Source organism: Aulostomus chinensis, chromosome 22 (assembly GCF_037954235.1).
Source record: "Aulostomus chinensis isolate RoL2024-O1b breed Wild chromosome 22, RoL_Achi_v1.0, whole genome shotgun sequence".
In the NCBI taxonomy this organism is placed as follows: domain Eukaryota; kingdom Metazoa; phylum Chordata; class Actinopteri; order Syngnathiformes; family Aulostomidae; genus Aulostomus; species Aulostomus chinensis.
The window spans coordinates 5559172-5584787 of NC_141341.1; the positions used below are offsets into that span (position 1 = coordinate 5559172).

The 25616-nt window shown below is 43.8% G+C and overlaps 2 protein-coding genes across 5 annotated transcripts in view; both read right to left on the minus strand.

Moving 5' to 3' along the window:
• The window catches only part of pum1 (pumilio RNA-binding family member 1), a 31738-nt gene extending 17801 nt beyond the window's left edge, over window positions 1-13937 (minus strand). The window contains 6 exon segments of the mRNA XM_086193049.1: window positions 1018-1123; window positions 2052-2120; window positions 2558-2680; window positions 4501-4650; window positions 4652-4673; window positions 13792-13937. Coding sequence (XP_086049175.1) covers window positions 1018-1123; window positions 2052-2120; window positions 2558-2680; window positions 4501-4650; window positions 4652-4673; window positions 13792-13937 — 616 coding nt within the window.
• Window positions 13938-15491: 1554 nt separating this feature from the next.
• nkain1 (sodium/potassium transporting ATPase interacting 1) lies at window positions 15492-24255 on the minus strand. Of its 4 annotated transcripts, none has more exons than XM_086193965.1 (8): window positions 24112-24255; window positions 23388-23794; window positions 21875-22012; window positions 21719-21799; window positions 20282-20479; window positions 19821-19881; window positions 18225-18306; window positions 15492-16851 (listed from the first exon to the last, which is right to left on the minus strand). In XM_086193965.1, exons 2-8 carry the CDS (start codon window positions 23439-23441, stop codon window positions 16842-16844), a joined length of 624 nt encoding a protein of 207 aa, XP_086050091.1. In that variant the 5' UTR covers window positions 23442-23794; window positions 24112-24255; the 3' UTR covers window positions 15492-16841. The 4 variants fall into 4 exon arrangements, with proteins under 4 accessions (XP_086050091.1, XP_086050093.1, XP_086050092.1 ...); XM_086193967.1 differs by having other exon boundaries at window positions 23388-23791; window positions 24112-24241; XM_086193966.1 differs by having other exon boundaries at window positions 23388-23791; window positions 23997-24205.
• Window positions 24256-25616: the final 1361 nt, after the last annotated feature.

Below are 25616 nucleotides of genomic sequence, written 5' to 3' on the forward strand. Positions count from 1 at the left end.
AAATAAACGAGCAATTGCTCAGTTCCCCATGATGGGAGTGAAGCTGCTGTTGTGTTGCGGGCTTTTTTCATCCCAGCCTGTCAGACTGCAGTAATTAGAAAGGTCAGAACATTCACTAGTCAGATGGTAAAGAAAAAGTCAAAATACCGTGGATACCGTGAAGACTGTAGCAGACTCGGCTAAACTCTGTTGCTACTTGTTGCTACCCTGCTGTCCATTAGACACACTGATGTTCTCGTCAGCTTTCACACGACGGCTGGATGTGGATTCAACCATCAGCTGCTGCTTTTTTCTGCAACTACCGCAGGATTCAACAGTGTGAGGAATGTGTGGATACATAGTTTCAATCCCTCCTAATTTCACTTAACTGTTCAAGGAATTGTTTGTTAGATTAATATTGCGCTAATAGCTGAATTTTAAGACCCTGAGGTTTATATTTTTACGCAACCTTCAATCTGAACTCGGTTTGTGTAATTGCTACACTAGCTTGTGCTTTTCTTTGAGTTGCTTCTCGGGAAATGTCTGCAGATTAGACGTTGCGAATACTTTTAATGGAAAAGCTTTGAAACTCCTGCAAGTCCAAGAAAGATGCAATCTAACGCAGCCGTGTATTACCAGGAGAAAAAATTAACACTGTAGCAGAGAACCAATTCAAAGTGGGGTGAGGACGGAAAAGCAACGATATTCATTATTTTCATTACGATTACTGAAATAACTGCAGTGTGTTGATATGACACACCAGAAACCTGAAATATCATCAGGAAAAACATGAGGGTGATTTCATTTTGACATCAGCTTTTGATTCTGACATAATCTAAATATAGATTTTTCCAGTGCCAGAGAGCGATTGTTCTACTTGTTCCTTGATGTGTTTGTGAAGAAGAGGAAGAAGAAGAAGAGGAAGAAGAAGAAGAACAAGAAGAAAAAAAACACACCCGCAAAGTTTCACAAGGTTCCTGAGTTCATATCAGCCTGCACTGTCGCCTTATCACAAGTGTAAATCAGACTGGTTCATACCTGAAGCCCCCCATGCACTGTCCCTCCACTGGTCCAGGAAGATTCCTTTTGGGCCGTCCTTCCCGGAGTCGTCTGTCTCCCAGAACTTCTTACCAGTTAGCAACTGCTACAGAGACACAGGAGAGATGGGCAGAGAGCAGAAAAGACTGAAGTGTTCCACATACACTGAGTAGAGAGTTAATCAAGCCTTTTTAATTGTATTTTGTTAACTTTTTGGTGTCTAGCAACCAATGCTCAAATGTTCTATGCAATAATTCCGTCATCTGCTGCAAGAGCGCTGACCCTTGACTTTAAAAAAAAAAAGTTCTGTTCTAACTGGATTAGTTAAGCACATGACAATTAGAGACAAAAAAAAAAAAGGTCGCTCAATCAATTTAGCCATTTACCACCGTGCAAATATTCTGCAAAGCAAAAGAAAAGGAGGGACCCCCTTCAGAACCACAGCACGTTTCAGTCTCATGTTTCACACGGCAGATGAAAAACATGTAGGGTTATAAAAACCCAACATGGATCAACACTTCATTCAACATGCCAGAGGAAATTTTCACTCGCCCGACATGATAAACCTGGAGGTATAACGCCAGCAGACACTCTAACCAGCTCAAATTAAATCTGCTCAGTCACTTCTCGTTTTTCAGAGCTATTCATTCTGGAAAACAATGGCCCCAGTCCACACTTCTCTTCGCTCAAAGGCTTTCCCCTGAGTAACTGATCCATTTCTATTTGCTTGGATTTCCTGTTATTCAAGTCAGTGGGGTAATTCATCATGTGTCTATTCAACCAGGTGCCCAAGTCACAAAAGGCAGAGCAGGCATTTTAAGTTTGACATTCAATATCTGACTAATGCAGTGGTTTTAGCCCAAAATTTTAAAGCAGGTTTATGTAACAGTTTAAACCATGAATAAGCTCCATTATCGGCGGATCTATTCAAGCTACAGATGTCAGGTGTGTGAGGCCGAGGCTCAGTCCACATAAAACACGTCACTGAGCTCAGGGCCTTGGTTTTCAATGATATCTGACCCCTGAAGCCTCACCTCTCCCATAGCGCGTCCCTCCAAAGCCAAAGCCTGGAAGTCATGGTTCAGCTCATCCATTGATCGTACCTGAAAACAAAAACAGCAACAAGATAGATCTTTGAGACTCAAGGGTATAAAGTTCAATTTAATTAGCGTTTAATTACCATTAGCTTGAGGTATGATTTCGCAAAAAGACTGAAGCAGCCAAAGCTACAACAGATGTTCGAAGAAAACGCAATTCCATTTCAAAGCTGCACTCGTTTTTGGGTTTTTGTTTTGTTTTTTTCCAAATGTAGTAAATTCAATTACTTCAATGTTTTCTTGAGCACTTTAGCAACAGAATCTGATCCACTCTTAAATTATTTTAAGGAAATGAAATCACGTGATTTTATCCATGTACAGGTATGTAATTCAGCGCTAGATTTACAGAAGTAAATCAAATAAATAAAACCAATGGTGACTTGACACAAACAAAGCATTGGGGAGACTAACTAACACACACACACACACACACACACACACACCTGGCTGTCATGGATGTTGTCTCCAGTGGGCCAGCGATGTTTGCCGGGCTGCTCGCCGTGCTGCCGCTGGAAGAAATAGTCTACCATGGCATCGTCCTGGGAACGTCCAGCACCTGCCACACCCTTGAAACACACACACACACACACACGCACCCCAATATTATACCACCATCGCGGTACACGGAAGAGGCCTGAGCAACACTCCCAGTTATGGCCAGGATGTGTGATATTTCTTAGTGATATTCAGAGTTGATGATGAAACCATATTGTGAAATCGGAGTGCCATGTCTTAATCAGTGTTGCCGTTTTTATCCTGAGGCCTGAATGATTAGAATCAACACACATTAGAGGTGGAACGGTTCGGCGTCCCTAGCATGAACTGCAATGATCGATTACACAGTCGCTTCTGTGTTTTCCTGTCATTTATGGTCACCACTGTACTCCTGCCTCTACTCTTCCCAATCCGATATAAGCCTTAGTTCTCGGTGGAATCAAAGTTTCGCGGTTCACATGCGTACGGAACCTTCGGTTGAGCCTTAAATGGTGTGGTAAGACATTTCTCAGACATATCAGTCACTTTGCTGTTTTCCTCTGAATAGTGATGAGCAACTCCTGGTGGAGTAGAAGTTCTATCGGTTCCCACTGCTGCACTTGGGCTTTCCTGATAAAGCGATTCAGACACATTTGTAGGGACGGAATGAGACGGGTCTACTTCAGAATGAACTGAATACTTATGTGGGATGATTCAATAATATATTCCTTGCTTACATCTCACTATACGTCATGTATATTCAATGTATAGTTCAACCATACAGTGTAGAAGGGAAACTTTAACGAAAGATATCTGTAAATAGGAAAGTCTGCAAAGCCACACACAAAAACAAGGCACAGGTTTGACATCCGGGTGCAGAGAGCAGTACAAGCAAGAGAAAAGGAGTATTTCCCCTCCCAGAAATGGCCACAAGACCAGGGCGGCTGACAAGAAGCGAAGCCTCACTACACACTCATTCAGGAGACTTGAGACTCTGGAGGCAGAGATGGAACAGATAGGGGGCTGTTAGGTTTTAACTGTCAGAGGGGTTTAACACAGGCCTGACCCTCTCCACTGGTTTAAAAGCGCAACAGTGACTAATCAACCAAAGCCATATTTATTAAACAACAAACTACTTTTTAAATGTCACAATTTATCAACGGTTCAAGGTTTGGAGCCGGAGGGCATCATTCTTCCTCAGTCACAACCAGCTAGGACCAAGTAAGGTCTCATATCAGCTGCAATAAACACTCTAGTGATGAGTGATGTGCTGCTTTTGTTCCGACCGGAATCTGCAGTCACATGCTGCTGGAGCGCCTCGGGGAGAAGGACTTGTAACTGAGCCTGGATTTGCATCACTTCCCTAATGGCCACTCTCAGGTGGTTCTACTCCAAATGGCGGGGCATATCTAACTTTCTGCAGGTAAGTCTATCACCTGCCTTCATTTTGTTGACATGTTCGATTAGATCCATAACCCTCTGCTCACAGCTCACTTGGAAGCTACGATGCCGTTGAACTGAGGACTCTAAAGGTATGAGGGGCTATTTCAGCTTTTATTTCAGCAGCAGGTGCTGCGCTGTTTTTCTTGTTCTAGGCCCAGGGTTAACAAAACTAGGAGGCCAAAAAGTCGCAAAAAGCTCTAAGGCATATAGGATAAGACGGTTATAATTGAAGTCATGAGAACCACTGAGCCAAATCCTGTACAGACACAACCTTTTCTCAATAAACCATTCTTCAGTTGTTTAGTGGTGATGTTATGGTTGGTTTGGTCCAACATCAAGATGTCAGACTGAGGTGGTTTCAGGATGCTAGCAGTTAAAAGGCCATGGTAGTAAATAACCAGCAGAACACTTCTGGTAACCACATACTTAGCAGTCTTTGTATCACATATGTATAGGTGGTGAGTAGTACCTGCTGGCTGGGGGGTGTGGCCTGAGGGGTCTGCCCTGTTGGAGGGGCATGTCCTCCGCTGCTCAGCACCACAGGCATGCTGGGAGATGTAGTTCTATGGTGGGGGCTGAATGAATCCTGCCAGAGCACTGCTTTCCTCTTCAACACACACACACTGCTCATTCCACCACAGCCTGTCAGGAGAGAATTACATCTGTCACTACCCAGTCAAAGGCATTCTGGGTCAATACAATTTATTTGTTTACTATCCAGATCCTACAGTCAGCTGCCGGTGTAGTACTCCAGTCTTCCCTTTCACAAAGTCACAGACAAAAAATTGGTGGTAGATTAATTATTGCAAAGATTACAACAATCTTGTGTACAAAATTTCAGATTATTGTTTTTTTTTTTGCCCAAGGTGGCCTTTTCTTCACTATGTGCCAACACTCAAAATAGGTGGAATTTCCACTGAGAGAAACACAGAACATATTCACTGTTAAAAGAGGAAACTAAATGTTTGATTGGTGATGTCACAATCAAGACTTACTGTCATCTTCAATAGAATTCGTCGTCGTTCCGGTGCTGTAGCAGCTAAATGTAGTTGTTACATGAGCTATTTAATTCAAATATTTGAGCCCCAGATTAAAGACTATCAAGATAAGATAAGCCTTCTTGAAATCCAAACTTTGTCCCTCACCAGAAGCCATATATTTTTTCAGATTCACACACTTTTTAAACAGAATGCATGCAACTGTTTTAAAAGGTTATTATTGCGGCAATGCTTGCAGTTTGACAGAATATCGCTGGTAAAGCGCGCTACTGAAAGCACCTGATCTTTATCAGTTGTCTTCTAGAAGATACCGATCTTTAGTATTCAGTCAGATATGCTGATCTTAGGAAGATTAGTTGAGGACACTTGAGCAAATAAAAGGATGATCCAACTGTTTCAGAGAGCCTGAAGTTTGTTGTGCAGTTAAACTACGTTGCATTATCTTGACAAGATTGTCAACCAATTTAGATCAATGGAGGCAGATTAAATATTAATACTGCCTCTCAGTAATATTGCTACAAAGAACCGTGAAGATGCATCAACCTCTCTCCGAGCCAACTTCAAGAAAATATTACAACTCTCATGAAGTTGGATCAAGGACCTTTTCAACCACAGCTTGTTTTTCCAGATGTCTTGAGGGCACCATGGGGGTACACAGGTTACTCTCACCTGATCTTTGTTGCAATGATTATATTAATACACTGGGGTGTTGTGTGTTCTGCAGGCGAGAAAGTAGCCTCCCAGCTACCTGGCTCCAATCATGAATGAATGAGCAAGTGTGTGCATCCTGCCTTCTTCAAACACAATGAGGAGAAAACCAGCCAGCAAGAAGCAAAACAATAAAAACTTAGTAACAACGAAACTTCGTAAAATGAGTCACGGTGAGCCTGTTTTAAATGTCAGATTAATTAGATGACAATTTATTACAATGACAAGCAAGCTGGCAAAAGTTGCCTATGTCAGATGGTAGGTATGCATCAACAGCCCTCGATCTGAATTTTGCTCGTACTTTGCAAATTTTTTTTGTCTGTGTAGCAACAGAAAGAGCAGCAGCAGCAGGGAGAAGGCAGCTCTGGGTAGGGTTGAACAATACATTGAAATCACAATACAGTATGTCCTAGTGCAATATCCAAATCGCAGGAGGTACAATATTTGCTGAAGGCAAAAAGTGCTAAATGAAGTATTGTGGTGCTGCAGAGATATGCCAGCCTACAAGTGATATTCTGCAAGACTTACAACAAATTTTTTTGTTAGGTACAGAAAACCCATACCGTAAGAATTTCTATGCATTTCCCTGTCAAAATAAAATAACGGAGAAAAAAAAAATCATGTCACAATATCAGTCAAAACGATCTGAATTTGATATTTTTGAACTAGAGCTCCGAGGTGTCAGGATACAGAGTAAATCATAGCAAGTTGTATATCATAAGTGGACTGCTAGTAACTGGCAGCACAGTAGGGCTGCAACGATTAGTCGACGTCGACAAAAATCGATAATAGAAATAGTCGACAATGAATGCCATCGTCGACTATTGTCACCACACGCGTTTTTTCCAACAGAGTGAGGCATCTCACTTGATGATAATCTCTGCCGAGAGTCACTCATGCACAATAGCATCTCTGTCTCTAAGCGGTAACATACAGGAACGCGGCGTCAACATCAGGTACGCGTACCAAAACTTCGAAAGTTTGGTGGCATTTTAGCCTGGACACGGTGGCTAAAAAGACTACTTACAGAGGTTGCAGAGCAGACCGTGCGTATCATGGCAGTGATGCACGAACATTTAAAGAAGCCCGTCGGGCAGTTGAACGAAACGGAGTCTGACTCGCCTCGGTGAGATTCAAGTAACGTTCAAGCCAATACAGTTTTTATGACATACATTGTACATTATAAGCATATTTTCGCTATAAAAGAGAGCTTGAGCGTTATGCCAGACGCATTTGAAATTAATGAATGTCAATAAAAGATGTATTTTTCATTGTACCCATCTTTCTTGTTTATTATCATTTGCCAAATAATTAAATCAACTTCATGCTAAATTTAAGAAAAAAATAATAATTATCCGATGAGTCGACTAATCGTTTCAATAGTCGATGACTAGTCGACAACTCAAATAGTCGTTAGTTGCAGCCCTACAGCACAGTATTACTCGGTTATACATATCCTCGACCCATCCGATTCACTGCTACGTACGGTTGACAAAAATAACTACGCATTCACTGTGGCTTTGCCGTTACTATGACCGCAATAATTCCTGATGATGGCCTCCAGTTACAGCTAATCCCACATCCAAATTACACACATCTTAAATTAACAGTTGACAAATGGTAACAGGATAAATGATGAGCGTAACAGACACGCGAGGCCCTACTTGATTAAGAAAAACGTGTGTTCTCATTGTTTAAAATCTGAGTGTTGACCGGTGTTTGGGTCCTAGGGAGGGGACAGAAACATCTGGTTGGGTCATTCAGGTCAAATAAACTTTATGGAGATCGAAGGGTGAAAATAATTTGAAAGATTGTCAACAACCTTCCACCCTCTCACTTCTGACAGATAGGGGCTCTATTTACACGAGGATCCATGAGACTTACATTTGCATTCACTGGGGATTAATAAAGCAGCAATTCTGAACCTGAACTTGGATTTTAAGCCATTCAGAAATGCAAATTGTTTGACATTGTTTTATGAATGTTGCAGAACCAGGGTACCGAGGGAGGCAAGGAACTGGGCAGTGGAGAGGAACATCAGGAGGGCTAAGCAGAAGCGCAAGGTTATGGTCAAGCCTCAGAGGCTACAAACAAACAAAGAAAGGCAATCTTCAAATACGGCTATATATGAGGTGAGCACATTAGATGCTCTGCTGACTGACGACGTCAAACTCTGAAAGCCCGCAGCAAAACGCATCACAACTAAAGGACTTCTTCGGAAACACAACTTTCAATATAATCACGTGATACCATGTTGATATTTTACTCATTTTTGACGATGGGGGGCCAGTCACCGCCCAATAGTTCACATTTCTGCTTGTTACTACATGTGTAGAGTTAGAGAAGAGTACACCACCTGGAGATAGCTCTGCAGTATTGTTATCTCTATCAAATCATTAAGAATTTGATTAATTCATCTCTGCTTCTCTTCAGGTACCCAGCACTTGTAGCACTCTTTAACGCCCCACCGGATGTTTAAGTATAAGGCCTTGAAAACTGGAAAATCGAGCCTTTCAGTTACATTTTTCCAGTGTATGGATGGTTTCATGCAAACTGGCTGAACCGGCCTTTGTCGTTATGAAATGTTCGGGCAAACCGAAGTGTTGCCTCCAGCATTGTGTGCTAAAAGCATCCAGGTGCTAAATTAAAACTTGCATCGCATTCGTACTAAGCTACATGATTAACTTAAAAAAAATTGGTTTATAACTGGACTAACAGATCCTCAACTATGAGACAGGGCGCAACTGACTGACGGAACTGAGGCGGCAGCATGAGGGTGATCAAATTATAATTACATTTTAGGGGACAGGAGGAAGATGTACAGGGGGGGGGGGGGGGGGGCTGTCAGAAATGTCCATAAATACTTCTGTGTGGGCATGTGTGTGTCTGTGTTTTTGTTTTATCAATCTGTTCAGCAGACTATTTACTATTCATTTTGGTAAGAATGACTGCTAATTGTCTACATGGGAGATCCAGGCTTTGATGCTGGTTATACACGTTGAGCATTGACCTTTTCCCGTGAAAAAAAAAATAATAAAACAAAAACTGTACCTTGAATGGTTCATAGACACTCTTCCATGCCCATTCATAGTTTTGGTTACAATTAATAATCAATAAGTGTCTGTCATTGGTCAGCAGAAACTGACAGAATCCCTAATTTAATCAATGAAAGCATCCCTCTCTGATGGGGGCTATCAACATTCCCTCTAACAGTAGCAGTAGCAGTCAAAATACACCCCCACCCCCACCCCCACCCCCAACTGAATCCCTTTTTTTTTTTGCCCAGAATTGGATCACATTTTTTCTCACATGATTTTTGTTCCAAATATATGTGGTTTTGTACCTGGTACAGAAGGAAGCAAAAAATGATGCATCGACTTCTGCTTCACGGAACTGAAACTGAACACAATCAACTTGACTCGTCTGTGTGGTCCGGGTTCCCCGCTGACATGGTTGTTGGCCTTCGCAGCTTCGGTATGCAGCTGTTTTGTAGTGACACCGAAGGTGATTATATTCATTTGTGGTGTTAACCTGTGGCGGTCCTGCAACTACAGCAAATCACTGCTTACAATGCACATCATTTTGACATCATCTTAGCTGAAGCAAAAAAAAAAGAAAGAAAGAAGAAAAAAAAACTTCCACACTAAACACAATATGAACCTTCCTCCCCCCAAGAATGAGCTCGGTGGAGTTGGTCAGATTCCTCAGTTTGCACTCACAACCATCAGCAGGCTTTTATTCAGGATATGTTGCTTTTTTTTTTTAAACTGTTCATATAAAACTTCTCTCTCACACTCACGCAGCATAACACCCCCCCCCCCCTCACTTGGTTTATTTTCTTTACTTTCAATTTCTGTTGCTCTGCTTGGTTTCACGCCACACTGTCATTTGATGAGTAGGAAAGGCGGGAACAATCTCCGGAATTATTTTGTTTCGCAACGTTAGGAAAGCAATGTTTAGGTCAAGCCTAAACCCTTTACAGGATGGTTTGAATCAATTTCCCTCAGGCACAGTGAGATAAAGGGCTTATTAATCAAACGCTGGTTTTGTAATAGTTCTCAGTGCCAGCCCACATCCAAAAACCCTGTATCTGCACCAGGACTGATAGATGCATCCCTACTATTGTGCACAAGACATATTAAGTGTTCAAGCCATTTGACAGCTTTTATCTTGACATCAGCATGCGTGAGTGTAACACAGAACAATACAGCCACATATCTGAAGTCCTTGTTTCCAGTCAGGTGAAATGCTACCTGGCAGTACCTGCTATGTCGGTCCAGACCTACGAGCAGGGGTGGTCAAGCTTTGAAAGTTTAAATATAGCATTAGTGGAGCAGACCGGAACGCTGGTGCACACCTTATATCTTGACACAACAGACAGTTTGGTAGCCGAATGTCACCTTTTGTTTGATTTGTTGTTGTTTTTTTAAAACCACACCTCTCTAAAAGCGACCTGCGCGTAGGCGTTTGTTGTTCACTGTTTACATTTTACAGCATTAAAAAAAAAGAAAAGAAAATGCAACAAGGAAGCAAATTATATTCCACATTGGAAATCAATAGGGGGAAGCCTAATCACAAGGAGGTTCAGGTGCCCACTCAGGGTGCCAGAGGGAGGAATTTCCCCATCGTTAAACACTTGACGACACTGGCGTTGCCCATTCCAGCAAACGCCTCTCAATAAAAGAGCATATGGAGCTCCAGTAACTTGAATCTTTATTCTTTGGTTCCACTGCTCGTCAGTGTTGATGCAAACATGCCACCCAGGTACTTTTTTTTTTTTGCCCGTTCCCCATGCAATGCCTGCCCATGAATACAGGCTCGCCACTCCGGTGTTAGACCAGACACACTTAAGCTACACCTTATTTTATACAGGCGACATAGAACGGCACAGTTATGCTAACCATGAATCCTCACGAGCTGCTAGCCTCCATGCGAGCGAGCTACGAGAGCTGACGTCAGGGACGCAACAGTAGGCGCAGATGCCAAACACGTTTTGAGATGCACAGACCGCAATGTCTGATGGGAGCCATTTTTTTTAAAATGCAAGTTTAAGATTGTAAGTTGGAAAAACACACACAGAAACATCATTCGTGACTAGTTTTCATTTGCTTGATAGCAAAGCAAGTAGACTGATGAGTTCATTTGTTTAATTATATTAAAAATCACAATACTGGTCACCATAACCCCCCCCCCAGCAACACAGCTAACAGACTGACTGCTAATGTTTGTACTCAGATATTGTAGATTTTTCTGTCTGCTGCTGCAAGAAGTGTTGAGAAAGGTAGAAACTTTCATTTTCATCTGGCTGCATGTTTTGAAATTAGTTTCGCCAATTACACCATTATGATAATCAGAACAGGAGAGTAATGGTGTAATTAGCGATAGTAATTTACCGACATGCAGCCAGATGAAAAATAAAGTAATCGATGTTAACCAGGGGAACCACCTCATGACTAAGCTCCCAACCAGTCAAACAACAGTCAGCATAACTTACTGTACTGACACACCACTTCCAATAAATCTACAACTAATATAACATGGGCCGTAGTAAAAACTATTCCCCCACATGGGAATCTACTAACACAATCTCCATGTTATGCACAATAACATTTAGCCATTTATTTATAGAAGTCATAGACGTTCACCCTATTACAGCTGATGTTGGATACCACTGGAGTGCACAATCAGCTGCCAGTTCTCTGCAATAAATCTACCGTCGTGAAGGAAATCATTTTCTGTTATGGTAGAACCAGAGATAAATCAACTTTACGGTCATTTTTGGAGGCTGTAAAGGGTGGTAATGTTTGGCCTTCATTGTGTTCAACATGTATACATCAGTGGCGGTCGTATTAATATGGAAACACCTCTCAGCACAAACAGCACTGTGAACCATAATCAATGCTCCTCTACACGTTCAAACTGCATTACAAACAGTGCAGTGTACCTAATAAACTGGCTGATTGACAACAATAAACATTTATATTTTGGACATATTAATAAAACAACTGGTTACACTGCAAAAATGGAAAAAGGATAACTTATTTTTATTTCCAAAACATTTGTAAAAGTCCACGAGTCAAATATTTACTGCATTAATCCCTCATGAAGAGTAAAAGTATAAAAATATTTCTTAAAAAGTTATCAGCATGTTCCAATACAGATGAAACCCTGATATTATTGTTTATCCCTTGACACTAAAGATGAGTGGAAAAGCAGTAATGCTATTATTAACTGTTTTGGGTTGGGGTTTTTTATTATTAGGGGGTTGTTGACACTCAAAGCAGGGGATTGTGAGCAGTGCTGTGCAATAAAAATACAATGTGTTGTTATTCTACTTCTCTTTACAATACTACATCACCATTTTCAGCCCAAAACACAATATACGGTGACAGAAGTAGTAGTAGTAGGTGACCCATATGTATGTTGTGGCAGCTGTACTGTGTTAGCGTATACGTGAGTGACAAAAAAAAAACCCAAAACAAACTACATGCACTTTGGTTTTCAACGTATTTGAAGGTGTCAATGTGTTCAATAACAAACACCCACGTAAATGTGCAATTACCGTTCTTAGAAACAGGAATGTTTCGACTCCACTCAGTCACCAAAATTTTGCAGAGTATATAAATTTAGACATCCCAGGCCCTAGATCAAAAGTTGCACCTTCAACTCTGTTTTAATATTTTCGGGACGTTACACAGCGTATCACGGTACCTATCCCAGGTGCTTGCCAGTACCCCACCAGCTAATGCTGTGCAACGTTAAACCCCAGAAACAAGCAGCGTGCCTGGATCAATCCCTCCTGGGTTGTGTTTAACTGTGGACACACAACCGCCTTAGGGTCTGTCAGCAGTCACAGGGATATAATTTGTATTTTACAGCCTCCACTAAACCAACTACCTCTAATCTCTGTTAAAATTACCAGTTTCACATTAGTGTCCCCATAGGCCAGGAGGAAATTACAAGCAGCACTTTACACGGAGCCATATACATTAATTACTTTCACAAGAGAATTCCTCACGTTATGAATCTTCTCCGTGCATCTTTCCCTCAAGTCTGCTGAAACCAACACACCCCCTCCACAAAGCCACGAGCTAACCGGCTAAATACGATGATAACAAAAATAAATAAAAAATAAAATAAATAAATAAAAAAGAAGGGTTTGCTGTGCCGTTTTCTCTTCATTCAGCGAGCAGGGAAATGCTAGCTCCACCACAGAGGCTCGAACCAGGTAAGGAACACCCGGAAATCCATGGCATTTAGCCGTTTCCCCAAAAGCACAGCTCGCACGGTTTCATGTGCTTCAGGTTTAATTTAACACCCGGAAACGAGCGCCGTGTTCCATAATGTAACTGGGTTAATCATTATCGAGTACCGGGGATCAATCCACCGCATACCGGGCACAGACAGGGGTGTGACAATGCTAGCAAGCAACCTGCAGCTAGCTTCAGATAAGGTGTCCCAACACAGACCTCACATTTCTCCCCAAAGCAGACGTGACACATCAGAACCGGAGAAAAATACACACCGGCTACGGGAGGGAAGGTGGGGGGAAAAAAAACAACAAAATAAAACGGTCGTGACAACAAACCGGGGGTTACATTTTCATGCATCAGCGTTGACTTACGTCAATCTCGGATCTGTTATGGAGGGTTCACTGCCCATGTCTACCAACAATAACACGGCCTCCCGACACAGCCCGGGTGAACCGGTGGCCAAACATGGGCTCCGTGGAGTGTTTTGTAAGAGGCGCGGCGGTGTTGTAATATAATGATGTTGTTATTAATAGTGAACGCGGCTCCGTACCTGTCCACCGACCTCGCAGCCCCACAGGTCCCCGTGACGCGGGTGCTAACAAAGGCCCGAGAGCTGTCTAGAGCGGAAGACCGACACAACGGGAGGAAGGAGGCAGGCAGTAGACAGGGGAGGCAGTCGCTTCTCCCTCACAAATACTCCGGTTTAACCCCTCCTAGAGCGGCCGTCACAATAATTCACGCACCGGAGAGTGGATAATTAGCGTCCTGTGCTGTAGCGACAAGACACCGGGTGGTACTCACCGGCGGAGAGGGTGGATGGTCGCGGATTTCGGCCCCAGTTTCTCTCTGACACCCCAGGCTTTCAGTCCGACAACATGGCGGCTCGACGGAGGAGCAGGCGAGAGCGCTGCATGATGGGAAGGGATGAGAGAGAGCGTGCGGTTCATTGCGCCAACCGGGAGGGGAGGGCCACACCGGCCCGGTCCCTTTGTTAGGTTGTGTGGTGCATTTGTACTGGATTTTGCTTCTTTGACCACATTCATGTTATTTGTCAATAGAAGAAAAAAATATCATTAAAAAACTACCAGCAAGTTTATTTCCACAGACACTGGTTGAACAGGTTATTGGCAAACAAATAACCAAATAAATATCATAATACATTCACCTCGATCAGGAAAATATAGCGGTTTATACTCTAAAAGATTACGGATGCTGATATGAACTTTATACAATGTATCGGTGTCGCTACGGTAACGGGGAGGCTGGCAGCCATGGCAACGTGCTGCGACACAGGGGGAGCTGTGTGTGTGTGTGTGTGTGTGTGTGTGTGTGTGTGTGTGTGTGTGTGTGTGTGTGTGTGGACCGCTTCGTTACACCACTGGAATGTAAGTGGTCGGGGTGAGCAGGGGGCGTTTGGCCCCAAAAACATCCCCGCCGGCTGGGTATGAGCCAGAGGCGACTCCGAGGCTCTAGACTGGAGGGAAGACTGCTCCAAAACCGGGACATGGATGACGTAATGCGGACAGATTATGGCTGCCTTGGTTTAAATTGAAAATTTACGGTAATCGTGCAGTCTGTATAAACACCATGCATCTTTGCAGCCTTACAAAATCAAAACAAAAATGGACATATAAACCGTATATTCAAGAATGCTTTACAAGAGAGGTTGTCTTCTTCACATGAGCATAATAACTGTTTTTTTTTTACTTTATTTTAAAGTCTATGACAGAATGAAGCCTTTTTTGATGATTCTTGTTTTATTCTTAAACTTGTATACTTTTAAGTTTACAAATACTTATACTTTTGTGTGTGTGTGTGTCTGTCTCTCTGTAAATGTGCGTGTATGCATTTAGTATTACTACACCACTAAATGTAATTAACTGAAATTTGAGTGGCTTTTTTAAAAAGCAGACTGCTATTTGACACGGTGGGTTGTTTTTCAATGAAAATTCAATTTACTGTTTTTATAAATAAAATCCAGGCTGTTGAATGTCAGGTCACAAGTGTAAATGGTTTGTATAATCTCCTGAACTAATCTGGAAAAAACAACAACAACAAAAAAGTATAATACCATACAACCTAATCCCAACGTCAATATAATGTAATTACAGCTTTGAGTGACACCGCTCTGTTTGCTGAACTACGAAGGAAAACATAAGTCATGTTCAATGTAGAAAGTGTATTTTTATTATTTCAAACTTCACCTTACACCCTATAAGGTATCACCTCATACCTGTCTCCCTCCTCCCCCCCTCCTTCCCTGTCTCCCTTAAATCAACAAAGACTACCATGCAGGTTCATTCCAAGCTACCCTTGACTACCAGAAAGAGGGAGAACCAGAGAAACAGGTATGAAGACCAACTTCACCCCCCCTCCCCCAGACCTGACCCCACCCATCCCCTAATGCAACCCCCATTTTTCTAAATGAAACCGACAAAACAATCATTGGCTGGTTATTTACATGCACAGTACCCCCACTGCCCCCCCTCCCCACCCCCCATAGACACACTAATGCCTGATCCCAAAGCCATCTGCATCCCTAATCAACAGCACGACACGGACTGTCATTTCCTGAAAATAACATGACCCAGCAGTTGCCGTTTAACTCGATTCTTTTATTTTCTGAGCTTTAAAACTGCGTGTGTGACCAGAATCTCAGAAAAGCTATTGTGAGCTGGGCTGCACAATTAATCAGGATGTTACCAGAATCACAATGTCATCGCAGGAGCTACAATTTTGTTTGAGGATAAATGTGTCCCAAGTTAAGGGCTGTGTTTCTACAGTGATGCTTGGACTATAAAATCAGATTTTGCCTGTTTGGAATTGATCCTGACCAAACACACATTATTTAAATTTTTCTTCTCAGTGAAAAAAAAGAGAAAGAAAAGAAAATCTTTCCACTAAATTATTGCAATATCTTACAAAATAACCGGTTGTTTTTTTTTTATTCAGCCCTAATTTTGAGACAGACAAACTCTTGATTTGTCTTTTCATGAAATGTTTACTTTTTACAGTAACAAAAATACAATATCTCGCCAGTCTAATCCTCTAAGCAGAGGATCAATCCTCTGCTCCACCGACTCGGGTTTATTGCCTCAGTGAGCCGGACAGTCAGCGGTGGGTTTAACTGAGCTGGAAGACGGAGAGATGGCTTTGGGAACAGGAATCATAAGACTGCTCTATTTTGACATCACCACGTTCTAAAACGACAACAGGTACGAGCAGTGCCTCTTTTTATTATGTGACCCCGCCCACATTCCCACCCCCACGCATTAGCATCCCCTTAAAAAAAACGCACAGGGGCATCAAGTGGTAATTGTCCAGGGTGCAACCACCAAGCACCAGCTTGTCCTGTGAAGTTACCCAGTCACACACATATGTTACACACACACACACACACACACACACACACACACACATTCATACACGCACTAGTGGGAGTGTCGAGAGCTGGCAGTTTTGTAAAGTGTGTCTCCGGTGATTTGACAGAGGTGTCCCCAGCTCTTGTTCTTCATACCATTCCTCCCCTCCCCCGGCTCCTCCTCCTCTTTCTAGCTCATCCTATCTCACCACCTGACATGCTGGTTCTTCCCTGAGCTCTGTACATTCGATTCAGGGCTGAAATTCTCTCTCTCTCTCTCTCTCTCTCTGTCTCTCTCTCTCACAAACACACACTCGCACACACACACACACACACAAACACACACACAAACAGACGTCTCCCTCTGGATGGGGTAAGTCCATTCCACAGATAAAGTGTGACACACAGGGTGAGTGTAATCAGGCCGACTGCCTCCTTCCATCCACAGTGACACCGTCAGGATTTGGCCTCAAGGGGGCGCTGCCAACACTTAACCAGCCCTGGGATGCAGAAGGGGCAGGGGTCACACAGTCAGACATCAGCCTTACAATGGACATTGTTGTGGTGATAAGGGGCACTCCACCAATATTTTGAGTCTGAAAACTTAACTATTCCTAATCAAAAATCACTCTTCATCTAGTTTTTTTAAGTCGGCAAAAAGTGGGTGTGGTTTAAAAAATTAGAACACAAATTGAACGATGAGAAATTAAGAACACTTATGACCAAAAAAAGGTTAGGTCCAGGCACTTGGGAAGGTTCGAAAAATATAAAGGTATTTTAGAATAGTTAAATAGTGCCAATGAGTGTCAGTTTTGCGCCTACATCCCAACAATGCAGAGAGAAGCCTTACTGCTGCCCTTTTATTGGCTGAAACTGGATTCATGCCATTTTCCTTTTGTCTAATGTCCAACCAGGCCCGTAGCATCTGTGCTTCGAGGAATAGCAGTTGCACTCCTGCAGCTGTATCTTTAAATGTAGAAAAATATTGAAATTTTGAAGATGAAACACAGCCGCAAAGTAAGAGATTTTCACAGTAGGTTCAAATATTGTAGTATTACACAAATACCACTGAGGCAGCGGAGTGGCGGTGGAGGGGTTGCTGGTTTGATCTTCAGCTCCTGCAGAGACCTTGCCAAAGTGTGCAAACCCGATAAACAGGTTGATACCTTACATGGCAGCCTCATACATCTGTGTGGGTGTGCGTGTGTGTGTGTGTGTGTGTGTGTGCGAGGGAAAGAGTGACGTTGAGGTGCTACATAAACAGAGCCCAATTACCATTATTGTCAGATCCAATTTTTTTTTTCTTGAGCTGTCAATCATTAAAATAATAATAGAAATATTAATATAATCTTAAATCAATACATTTCTCTAAATTAGTTGAATATATTAATTATTGGCAATCATAAATCACTTAAATATTTCAATTCCAACAAATGTTTGAATAATGAATAGATACGTTTTAGAACTCAAAGGATCATGATAATCCAATATAAGGCCACAGTAAGGCAGGAAGTAGGAACATGGCCCAACAATTTTGTGTGTCTGTTTCCATCATTACAAAACAACCGAGCATGCACAAGGACGCGTGTTGTCTCCTTCTTTGAGGCAGACTAGACGCAGCCTTGGCGTGTTGCTGCCCTCCATTGGTTGCTCGCAGTTTAAGATCCACAAATGGGGCGAGGGTGCGATTAAACGCTTCCCTTTTTTTCCAAAAAAAAAAAAAAAAAAATTGTTCTACCTGTTATTTTTAGAGTCCCCAAATTCATGCAAGTGCTTCACTAAATTGCTGGAGTACCCCTTGACACAAAGTTCAACGCTAAGCTTAATAAAGACAGAGAACAAAGACGCCAGAGATGTTATATTTGTAACTCACGTGTACAGAGGCTGCAGTTGCAGATGAGAGGACTTCTGAGGCGGCTGGTACCCGTACGAGTCAAAACCACCGATGAAATCAACTTCAAAGGGAGAGACACAGACATGGGATGACATCATTTCACTTAAGCCATTTATTTTGTTTTTTCAAGAGAGCATTCTATTTTGATAAGAAAATCTAGTTCCAGATTGTATCATGCCCCATTTAGTATGTTTTATGACACCTTAAGGCCATTATTATATTCGACTCTGCCCCTGGTTTTCGAATCTTTCTCCATCAGCTCAGTCAGTTCCAGACTTATGTTGCTTCAGTTGATAAAAATACTCCCAGTATCAAGACAGATGAAGAGCACAAAGATAACACCGCATTCTGTTCTCCAACAGCTGAATGTTCATATTCCTAGGATACTGCTGTGATTCTTTCTTAGCTGCTCCCGTTGTTGTTGGAAACCATAGAACAGGATGCCAAAGACTGTTCCATTAAATTATTACATTACATTATGTCATCTAGCAGATGCTTTTGACCAAAGAGACTAACAATAGCACATTTTTTTCAGAAGTGGAACCAGCTGTTCACCACATTTCTTCCTCAGTTACGACCTCAGAGTGGAAGGGTTCGCAACGTTGAGAGGGATTTTTTTTCGTCTTTAAAAAAAATTGAACAAAGAAGCTTCGGAAGGCTCAAGGTGTAGTCTGGACAGATGTGTTCTGACAGAAATGAGGAGTTTGTTCCAATGGAAGTTATGACCTGGGTGAGCGTCGTCTGAGCCCCCGTAGAACTGGGGTCACAGCGGTGGAGGAACAAAGGAGGTGAGATGAGGTTCTGACCTTTGACGGCAGGTAGTGGGGTTCAAACTTCAGACTCGTACAAGTGGCTTGAATTGTATTTGCTCAGATATGGGAAGCCGGTGAATCTAGGCTGACTGAAGACCAGCTGGGCATCGACGCTCTGAATGGGCACTAAAGGTCTGGGCAGAGGCGGGAAGCCCTGCCAAAAGGGTGTTACAGTAGCCCAGGCAGGAGATTACAAGTGCCTGGACCAGAACCTGCAGCTTTTGCTTCATTAAGAAACAGTGTCGCCGTGTCCCTCTGGGAGCACTGACAAGTTTATTTTCCAACCATAAAATCCAGCCAACGAGCCATAAAACCAACAAGCCTCAGTCTTATGTGCTACAGTCAGCAGGTTTTGTTGCCCAGGTTCAAGAACAGGGGCACCCTTTTCTCTGCAAGTTAACGCAAAACAAGCTTATAGCACAGCAAGCGCTCCCATTTTTATGACATCAAGTTTATGATGTCATATTTCAACCACCGGCCTTGATTTTGTTTGTTGAATGGGAGTAAAAAAACTCAGGCACATGAGGTGAGGTATCATTCAGACACACTGCACATCTCTAAGAACACACACACACACACACACAAACACACAGATCACCCAGGGGGAACCCTCCACGGTGACATCGCTCAGCCTGACTCAGACATCTTCACATTCATAGTCATGGATCACTAACACAGCAGTTTTCTCGACAAAATGACACAAGTGAAGCAAACTGGCAGCAACCAGCAGCTCAGAGGAGACACACGAGACAAAAGCACTCACAGCTGTCCTCGTCATCCTGGAAGACTTTGCTCACGTAGCAGGCGTATACGAAGCCGAAGAGCTGTTGGAGAAGACAGGGTGAAAGAGAGGGTGACTGTTGTTGGGGTGCTCACATCAGTCTGGATAATGTTTGATTTACAGGATATTAAAATACATGAATCTGTGTATTAGCCTTTGGTAGCTTCTTTTTTAATTGTGTTAAAGGCTGTTTGAAGTGTGCTAGCTTTTGTTATCCATTTTTTTTTAGCTTCTATTAGCAGTGTCTGCTCATGTTTTAATGCTTGTTAGCCTAAACATAACATTGTATGTGATGGGCAGGACTATAAGGTTTAGTCCCACCTTCAAAGAGGGCACAGGCTATGAACGGGAGAGTAATTTGAAAAGCCCCGCCCCATTCCCTCGACCGCAGCTGAGTGTGCATGGATGTGTTCAGGGACGTGCCAGACTGCTGAGATACATACAGCCAACAAGATCTGGATGGCTGAACTCAACACCTCGATGTACTGGTAATCAAGAAGACACCCGGAGACGGTGATGACGTGGTGGTCGTCAGGGGCCATGTGAGAGTCTAGCACTGCTGTTACCAGGCAACCAGGACCGTGCTCCATCCACCATGAACGATGAAGAGATGTGTTGAATGTCATGAGAAAGTCCCTGTCCTAAACACACAAACACAAACATGCTCAGGATAGCAGAGAAGCAACTTTTGTTCTTGCCAGTAAATCCATTCAAATGTTCTCAGTGGATCCATTAATGGTTTACAGAGTGTGAGGGGAAATAAAAGCATCTTCAACTTGCAGAAAATATTTATAATGAGATATAGAACAGAAAGGCAGCAAATCCTCTGATTGGTTGGAAAGGAAGTTTGACATTTTTGCAATGCAGAGGATACACTGACTTTAGGGGCATGTGAAGGGGTCACTAGGGAAAACTGAGGTCACGACCCCACTCCAGTCGGCCCTCTGAGCAAATAACATCCCAGAAGAGTCGTGTTAACACAATGTTAACATGTTAACGCATAGTTCTGCCATGTTAAAATGCAAAATTTGAATGAAAGAAAATGGTCAGCTTGTCATCAAGTTAAAATGTTATGTGTGTTTACATACCTGATACCTCTCAGACCCAACGGGCTGTTCCATTCCTGTCTAATAGGGGGGTTTAAAAGGAAGATTTTGCCTGTTTCTGGTCTCACATGAACAGTTTGTTGAGCACAAAATCAACATATTATTCTTAACTATGCAGGGCTCGGCTTGTAATCTGAGCTTGGGGTCTCTAAAATAACTTCATGGGGTGGAAATAAATAAATACACAATAGCGTAACAGATGATTTTTCGTAAAGAGAGAAACTTAAATACAACACGCTCACATGCATAAACACAGCAGTGCAGAGATCTCGGGCTGGAGAGGGGAGGAAGCCCACCCCCGTCTCCAGAGACTTGGACAGCAGTAGGAGCGCTAGTACTCAGTGTGCTTATTTTTCAATATGAGAAAGCTCCATCATTAACTCTCCTCTGCCTCTGGTACTTCCCCAACCCCACTGGAAAGTTAAGTTGAATTCTTCTAAATCAAAACTCTGGATTACATTTCACACACATCATATATAAGTAGGTGGCGGCTGGGGCCCTGTCATGAATTTGCACAATGAACTAGGCATGTGCGCACTGGTCAATTTATTTGGTACACCCATGCAAAGCTAATATATTATGAAATGAACAGCCGTTCAGTGAATTAGCCTTTTAATGTAAGTGGTTCAGGTTTTTGTACTACAGGATGAGGATTTTATTTGGACATGAGGGCCCAACATGAATGACTCAGATCACGATAGAAAGCTTTATTTTATGGGGTCAGGAGCTCAAAAAGACTGAGAGCCAGAGAACCCACAGCTTTGAGGAACTTACCTGAGACAGGTTTCCAACCTCCAGATAGAAACAGATGATGAAGGAGTTCCAGCCCACCCAAAGGACCAGCCAAACTGCATACTGTTAAAGAACAGAGTTAATTGAAGTGTTCTTGAAGAGAAACCCTAAACTGCAGGGAGTGATGGATTTACTCACAAAGATGAGGTATCTGAAGCGGAACTGCACGGTGCCGAACATGCCCAGGATGACGGCCATGATGTGCAGGAAGTTGGCCAGTATGGGAGCCCATTGGTACCCCAGAAAATCAAACACCTGCCTCTGAAGGGCGGCCACCTGAGGGACGGCAGCCATAAACACACACACACACACACACACACACACACACACACACACACACACACACACACACACACACACACACTTTAGAATATAGACAAACACATTAAAACACACACATGCAAATACAATCAACACACGAGTAATCAAGATTTCACACACACACACACACACACACACACACACACACACACAGTGACAGGGACACACATAGGCACGTCTGCCGCAGTTGTTTCCATGGCAACTGCCTGGAGCACCAGCCAGTCCAGTGACTGTAAAAAGAGGAGCACCCCCTAAAAGCTCCCCCAAACTAATGAGGATCTATGAGCTGAGTCCCCCTGGCACACAACATCTCATCAGACGGCAAACAATAGCCTCAACAACGAGGCCTCACACTACTGCCGTCCACGCCTGCATCTCTCTCACACACACACACACACACTCACAGAAATAGCAGAAAGAGTCTCATATTACACACTTATTACATTTTAGCGCAGCAGTCAGGAGCTATTTTCAGACACAAGCAGCGGCTAACTTTAACTTCAGAATGGACACCAGATGGTGAATGGGGCCTCCTTTTTCCTTTTTTTTTTCCTCTTTCTGTTTTGAACTCAAAATTCATCTTGCCAGACTGGATCCAACACACACTCACAACAAACCGCCATGACACCAAAGCGCCCCCTTGCCCTGCTCCCTCAGCTTCGTACACACACACACACACACACACACACACACACACACACACACACAGGCCTGTACTGTGGCATGGCACCCCAAGCAGCTGCAGCTAAAAAGCTTTCAATGTGACTGTACAGAGAAGCTGGACACAAAACAAAAAAAATGCCTGATTACACTGTGAGGGTCTGAAGCACGCTGCTCTAATTATACCTTCACGCTGAGTGAGTGGCAGCTCTGGCTGTGCACACAAACATACAGTGGCCAATTAACTAGGAACACCTTGAGAAAACTTCAGCCGCTCCCCCATGAGGATCATTCAGTCTCATCTGAGTTCAGAGGGGTTTTAATCCTCATTTTGGAGGCTGACGCTGAGCTATACTGAGAGGTGCTACCATTAGTATTCTCACTGACATGAATCAAACTGAGGTGGTATAATAGCAGGAACTCCTCAGCAGCACCACAATAACAGCACCCAAAATCTTCAAGGAAATTGGCCTCTCACCAAACATTTATTTAAACCAAACATTCTAATCTACATGAAGTTGTGATTTACTGCTGGACTTTTCTGTACTGCTGAGTTTTATCTGGGTGTACCTATTAAAATGGCAAGTGACTGTGTACACAAACAACACACACACACACACACACACACACACACACACACACACACACACACACACACACACACACTCACCAACTGCAGGGAGCAGATCACCAGGAGCGTGCATCTTCCGTCGCACTTCCCCATCTTGGAAGGCTCAGGACGCGGCTTGGAGCCGCGGAGGCTCCGGGGGAATGACGGGTCCCCGGTCAAATCCAGACTGCCTGGCCGTCTGAACTCACACCATTCCCGGCTGAATAGACCTTCCCAAGGCCGCCTCCTCCTCCTCCTCCTCCTCCTCCTCCTCCTCCTCCTCCTACAAGGATGGTCTGGTCTCTTCTCACAGTGGGTGACCCATCTAGGCTGCTAGTTTTGTCGGTAAATACCAATTACGGGTGTTTTCAGGGAGGAGAGAGGAGAAGAGGGGGGTGGTATCCACTTCACGCCGGCCTGCTGTGGTCAGACCACCACCAACAACCGAATCACCTCGGCCACACCTTCTGGAGAGGGGACACACAAAGGCACAAAGAGAGACGGAAAACTGTCATAATCTGCCCCAGGCTACAGACAGAAATGGGCATCATATGATACCGAATCACACGGGGACGGTGGGGAGGAGGGGACCGACCCCGCAGTGTTATTTCTGCCAGCGCTAGCTACATGCAGTCGGCTACGGACACAAAGCAGCCCGTTGTGACTCACGGTTTTCTAGGAGCGGAAGAGTGCTCGTCCCCCCCTCCACCACCTCCCTCCGTGGTCCCGATCGTCTTCACTTCGAGCTGTTCAGGGAAATAAGTTAACGGGCTGGTCTGCTCACCGGTACCGGGGTCCCCACCGGACTCCTTCCCTCCGTCTCACAGCGTCTTTTGTCAATAATCGGTGCCGGGGCGTGCGCAGGAGGAGCCGGGGTGAGAGAGAGAGAGAGAGGCGAGGGGAGGGGAGGGGAGGGAGGGGAGTAGGGGTGGGGTGGGGTGGGGGCTCTCAGTCACCGCGACCCCCTCGAGGAGGAGCTGCATGGATTCTGCAGACCCGCGTGCGTCACTACTGCGCCGCGCGCGGCCGAGCAGCAACGGCAGCCCCGCGAGCGAGGGGCTGAGAGAGAGAGAGAGAGAGAGAGAGAGAGAGAGAGAGAGAGAGAGAGAGAGACGGAGAGAGAGAGGAGCACAAAAGAAAGCGACTGGTGATGGAAGAGGCCCAAATTAAACATTCTGTAACCGCCTCCCGGTGCCACCAGCGCGGACACTGAGCGAGGTCAGAGCCGCGCGTCTCTTCCGCCCGAGGCGACTCTGGCGGAGCGGAATAAAACACAGCAGCGCCTGTTTAATCTCGACCAGCGACCGCGGCGAGCAGCCGGGACCGTGTAATGTGGAGCTTCACGTGAGATAAGACACCCAGAGAGGCAGATAACGGCCTTATCACCAGACCGACGACAGTCAGCGGGAAACAAGGCTGCATTGAAACAGTCAGATTACAACTTTACAACAAACTCGGCACATAAATTCTCATATTTGTTGTTGTTGTTTGTGTGTGTGTGTGTGTGGGGGGGGGGGGGTGAGATGGTGACTGTAACATTTTCCAAGGGCGTAACCATCATGTAGATACTGTGTGTGTGTGTGTGTGTGTGGGGGGGGGGGGGGGTCCAAAGTAGAGCCCTTTTTTTTGCATATATTTCTAATACAGAGTAACAGCTGGCAACGCTGGGAGAGAAGCTGCTGTGAGGGGCAGTGAGCTCCACGCCTGCTACCAAGGGCTCAAAGTGTGTGACCTGTAGCATGAGTTTAGTTACCTGTCTAAACTATTAATATGGAGATAATATACAAACGTAGGAGTTACATTATTTTTGATTAATGCCTAATTTCGGTTAATACAACCCTCGGTTTTGGAAGGACTTCCGGGCAGAGTTCAGGCTGCGTCACTGACTGCATTTACACAACTTAAAACTTATTTTTATACAATTGCTTTTTTGTGCTCTTTTAGTCCTCTTGTCCCGAATTGTTTTTGATTTGTTTTAACGTTCTTGCGCCTCTTGTTGTCGTTTTAACTTAAATGATCTCAACCTTTATTCGGTCTCTCGTCTTTGACCTACTTATCCTCCTGAACATCCGGCTTTGTTTTTTTAAAAAATGCTTTATGAATTAAGTTATTATCGTCATATGTCATTTCTTCCATCTTGGTCATTCTAACTGGAGGGTGTGTAAAAACTCAGTAAACAACTGACTGATGCAAAATTCAGTGGGAGGGTATCAGGGATGCCATAGAGGAGGAATCAGTGGTTCTATGCATGACTGAGAGGGGCCCTTAAAACACAGTGGCACTAACATT